This window comes from Pecten maximus, chromosome 12 (assembly GCF_902652985.1).
Source record: "Pecten maximus chromosome 12, xPecMax1.1, whole genome shotgun sequence".
Lineage (NCBI taxonomy): Eukaryota > Metazoa > Mollusca > Bivalvia > Pectinida > Pectinidae > Pecten > Pecten maximus.
In genome coordinates, this window is record NC_047026.1 from 13,036,767 (window position 1) to 13,042,182 (window position 5,416).

Here is a 5,416-nt window from a genome sequence, read left to right on the forward strand (position 1 = left end):
ATGTTAAAGAAACCAGACATGGGACTGAAGAGGCAATTGTCACGTAGAGTCTCTGTTATTTCTGGGACCCGCCCTTTCCGGGTACTGGGACGATTTGCGGGCGTGGTCACAGTCGCGGCGATCGGATTTCTATGTGGTCATTTGATATATCACCTTTTCGTCACGCCCAATCACGTGGTTACAGATTCTGGTGAGTTTGTCAAACGAGGCTCCAGTAAACGCGGGTTTCATGACGGAAGGCATGAAGACATATCATTTAAAGGTGTACCGGAAGCGGAAGTGACTTCCTCTACACAAAAGGTGCCACATGTAAAGACTAATGTCCACATGCCACCTCGGGAGAGGGACGGGGTAGAAATAAAAAAGGACATGAGTGTTCAATTTCGTGACTATATTCCCAGAAAGGTGTTTGTGAATTGTGGAGGAACATTTCCTATGACTTTGGACTTATTCCTCAACACATATCCCGACGCCTACAAGTTCGACCTGTACACGTTTTTACCGGACGAGTCATATGCTCTCTTTTATCAGATATACAAGAGACATACTCTATACACACCGACCATAGTCTCTACACAAAACTTGTCCATCGAATCTACCAACAATGGCTTTGCTAGCATGGTCGAGCAAAGGGACACCATGGACACCGTAGATCTGCCCAGCTGGCTTCTTGCAAACCTTCACCAAGATGATTACGTCATACTCAAGCTAGACAGCAAATTCGAAAAGGACATTGTGAAAAGTATTGGTTTAAAAAACGCCATTGAGTGGATTGACAAATTTTACACAACTTCAATTGATAACGCCACCATTGCCGTTTATCGCGATGAACTTGGAAAATTCAACAAAAATGTGTCGATTTGGGATAATGCAGCGCAGACCTATTCCGACTTTGATATCGTCAATTCGCCTGGTATTCCACAGGGTCTAGGCGCCGTGATGTCACAGTGTGTAGAACCTGCGGATTCCGAAAAGTTTGGATTGTTTCTTTTCTCAGAGTATTTCACAAAAACTGTCAATCAAACTCTTAACATGTTGATCATGTACGCTGGTGAACGGAAGGTGGGCGTGTCCTTATTTCTACCACGTGATTTCTATCGCTCAATATCTAGTCGAACATTGCGAGAACTATCCGAGATTGTTACACTTGGACTGTTTATTGGCAACGAAAATCAGGCTCACACGGGAACAAACAGAAGTGAAGACATCTCTGAATTTAATAGATATAGAAATATATATGCTGAAGCTGCTAGCCAAGTTCAACATCATACGGACTCTATTCTTCAACACGTCATGGTTTCAACGACGATAGACCCGGGTATTTGTCAAAAAATTACCCAGTCTCGACACGTGACAGTTTTTAATGAAACCAAACATATTACTCACCATACACAAACTATCTTACATACTGGCATTCTAACGATGGATATGATTGGACGAAATCGTGGAGAAATCCTCGCCGTTGATTTGACGAGAGACAATACAGATATATTGACTCTCTACATGACTAAACGATTTGAACCATGGTTAATTCCAGCTTCTAAATGTCAGTCTTTGACTAATGCGAATTAAAGCTATAGCTGTAGTCTACACAGCGGTATTGTTGGGTACTTGAACCATTGTTGGCACCGTCTCCTAAATGTCAAAACTAAACATTTGTATGTAACTCGGACATTATTCGAGGCACGGAATAACAAGTCCATGAGTTTCCAGTCTGTTTGATGATGCTCGCCGTTAACTAACCAGTTGTTTTAGCGGAAAAGCATTTGACACTTTTTAATTTTAACCTGCATGCCAATTTGAATAGTTGTACTAGTTTAGAATATGTCTACTTTTTATATGCTTTTAATTTTCAATAATATAATAAGCGTGCATTGGTAATTGGAAAATCACTGTACATAAACACATCACGGTTAAAAAAAATAAAAGATTTTCTATTAATTTTACAGATGAATCACTGTACATAAAAATTATAATAAATGAAAAAAAATGTTCATTTTAAATAAGACATTAAATACAAATGTAAAGCATTTTCTTGTTAGTAATCATAAGTTTGCATATCAATTACAGTTAGTTAAAAAAATCCCTCTAATGACAACTTAACATATACTTATAATCACTTTACTTTAAAATACACAAAAGAATATAGTTAACTATTTCATTGAACAGGCTTATGTCGGTATTGATGATCTCACACAATTGTACATAATAAAAATAATATTCAGTCATATGCTTACTGCTAACACTATATCATTAGTAGACTGGCCACCAGCCCTGAAGTTCCCTGCTAAGAATTACTCAGCTTAATTATAAAACTAGATTATCTCCCTCTAGTTTGAAACTAAGAATCAGACGCAGCTAGAGACAAAAATCATAAAGCTCAATCTTATTTATAGTTTTAATATTCTAGAGACAGGGGGCCAACCTACATTAGAGATACATCCCTACTAGCATGGCTCTTCATGTGTGATGTAGTTATATGCATATTACCTGTTTTAAAGTCACTAAGATCATGTAGTATGAATTGCTTGTTTTTACTATAGTTAATATCAAACATACTCATGAATATATTCACGTTTGCACCTCAAATAATTCCATTTGTTAACAGTTTGTTCCTAATCATTACTTTAAACTTTAAACATATTTTATTGCCAAAATAGAGACAAAGGATTAGGCACAAGTTTTGTCAACTTATTGACGCCCTCTCCCATCACACAAATACATTACATGAACAAATTTAGATACTTAGCAGGCATAAACATATATAATATTTAACATAGACACAGGCTCGTAAGAATACACATTATTAAATGCTGGATTTGATGTAGTTTTGCACATGTCGGAACACAAGAGAGTTTAGGTCTACAGAGAGATCTGAATTTCCAAACAGGAGAAGTTTTAAATCCAAAACCAAACATAAGGCATTTAAAGTTTGAAATATATATAATCTTTCCAATTCAAATTGCAATTTGCAGTCAAAGAAAAAGTGAAAGGCATTTTCGCAACGATGTCCACAGGTGCAAAACGGATCATTAATAAGATTTACTTGATACAGATTATATTTGAGAACACTATATTTGTGCCTCAATCTAGTATGTAAAATGTTTAACTTTCTTTCACCATAACTGTAGTAGGTAGGTGGTGATTGTTGTACATTTGAGATTATAGAGGTTTTGAACAAATTCAGGGAAGGCAACGATCATACAGATAGATCCTACAAGTTCCAGCTTCGAATAGTGGAAGGTATAAACCAGAGATTTGTTAGAGAAAGCCCGAAAGGAGGAACTCGATAATCACTGTTATTTCTAAGAGCATATCGGTTATTTTCTGCAAAAGTAGGTGGAAGGAGATCAGTTAAATAGTCCGGAGATAGCTTATTATGCATTTTATATAAAAGTTGGAGGTTTTTACGTTTTCGACGATTTGAAAGAGTATCTAAACCAGTTTCAAAAAGTAGATCCGTGCATACGAAGGAAGGCCTGTTATGATACGGGCAGTTTCTCTTGAGCTTTCTCTAACAATTCAGTTTCAATTTAGTACAACCATCCCATACTTCACACGCATATTCTAAAACTGGCAAAATAAATGATTTATATATTTTTAAAAGACTATTTCAATTTAGCAAAAAATTCAATCTTCTTAGTACATTTATATTCTTCAAAACAGAACCGTATATGGCATTTATATGTAAATCAAAAACAAAAGTGGACCAAGAATGGAACCTTGAGGAACCCCTGCTAAATTCAAACCTAAATGTGAATAAGAATTGTTTAAAAATACTTTTTGGCGCCTGTCAATTAAATAGTTTTCTAGCCAGGTATACACTTCACCACAAATTCAAAAAGATTTTAGCTTTATCATTAAACCTTTATGTAACAAACGAACAAAGGCCTTTGAAATATGACAGAAAACCATACATATAATTATGTTTTCCAGGGAAATACAAATGTTGTGATAAATTTCTACCAGCTGATATACAGTGGAATGGGCATGCATAAAACCAAATTGGTATTTGTAAAGCAATAAGTTTTTGACAAAATAATTACACAAATGTTTGTAAATACACGTTCAAAAACTTTGCCAACAGTAGATAAAATAGAAATCGGTCTATAATTTGAAGGCGAATGCATGACTTTAGCTACTTTCCGAGTGGTTGGGAAAATACCTGTTGCCAATGACATATCAAACATAATTTCAAGTGGAAAACAAAGAGTTTGTGATGTATTTCTTAACATATGGTGACTGATTCCATCCTCACAGAGGCATTATCGAGCTTCAGTATCTGTAATCATTAAAAGAGGTTGTAGTTCTAGCCGCGTTCCAAACGGTGATTGCTAAACAATTACATTTCTTCTGCGTGGTGTCCTCAGCATATTGCCTATATCAGAACGTGTAAGCAGACTGTTGTAATAAAATCTTACGTTATTTTAATGTTTGAACGGAACACTGTATGGAATCATAATACATTCGACAGTCCTGTTGATAAATGTGACGCCAAATAGAAAATGCACTAAAGTAGTTTACTCAGTAATACTATCACGGCCAAATGTAGGGCGTGTCAATTAATCTTGTGCGGTAACGAAGCGCCCGCGGATGGCTACCACTATACATATATATATTTCAAGCAGGTCAGCAATTTGTTATTGAATTATATCGTTTTCCAAATCCCATTAAGACTTAATGTCTTCATTTTCAATGCAGTTTTATGATTCAATTAACTTGAATGCCGATTCTTTTCGTGTTATAATATATGTAATATAAACGAATTAGAGTGTTATGAGAAAATTGCCTCTTAAGAGGTTTGAAAACTGTCCAATCGTTATTTGTGATATCGTTTTAAACCAAATAACTTTAATCAAGAGTATTAAATTATGTAATCTTAGTATTTTCTTTTATTAAAGAAATTATGGTAAGTGATCACATTCATCGGTTTCGGCGGATTGGAAAATATCAATTTTGTCATGATTTAACTGATCACAGTACAGTACTTTCTGAAATTATATAACGATATTTCAATTTTATAGATGCGTTATTTAATAAAAAAAAAAGTCATTATTTATTAATTGTATTAATCCTTAATATTAATTATATAATACATATTTCGTACACATAGTGTAACCTAGATATGAATTGTATATTATTATCTATGTATGTACATTTTGTACATGATTATCTAAAGCCTTACTTCCTTACAAGACACCTACACGTTTCATAGGACAGTATATTAGGTAGTAACGTTGAAAACACATGCAGAAAAATAGTTTGTCTCACCTGTTGACAGGTGAAAAGGTCATGTTGTCTATTAGACGTGTAGTAATTGATTAAACAAGTACGTGCATTGTTTTCTTGACATGACTTTTGGCAGACGTAGTGATGCGTACTTCTGGTAGCCCGGAGCTATTGGTAAAGACTAACT

At 35.0% G+C, this 5,416-nt stretch overlaps 1 protein-coding gene across 1 annotated transcript; it reads left to right on the forward strand.

Moving 5' to 3' along the window:
* On the forward strand, positions 1–1,948 carry LOC117338857. The gene has a single exon (XM_033900221.1). The coding sequence runs from the start codon at positions 1–3 to the stop codon at positions 1,570–1,572; it is 1,572 nt and encodes a 523-aa protein (XP_033756112.1). The 3' UTR covers positions 1,573–1,948.
* The last annotated feature ends 3,468 nt before the right edge of the window (positions 1,949–5,416 follow it).

Coding starts and splice junctions, on each gene's coding strand:
- LOC117338857 (XM_033900221.1), top strand. CDS start 1: ATGTTAAAGAAACCAGACATGGGACTGAAGAGGCAATTGTCACGTAGA.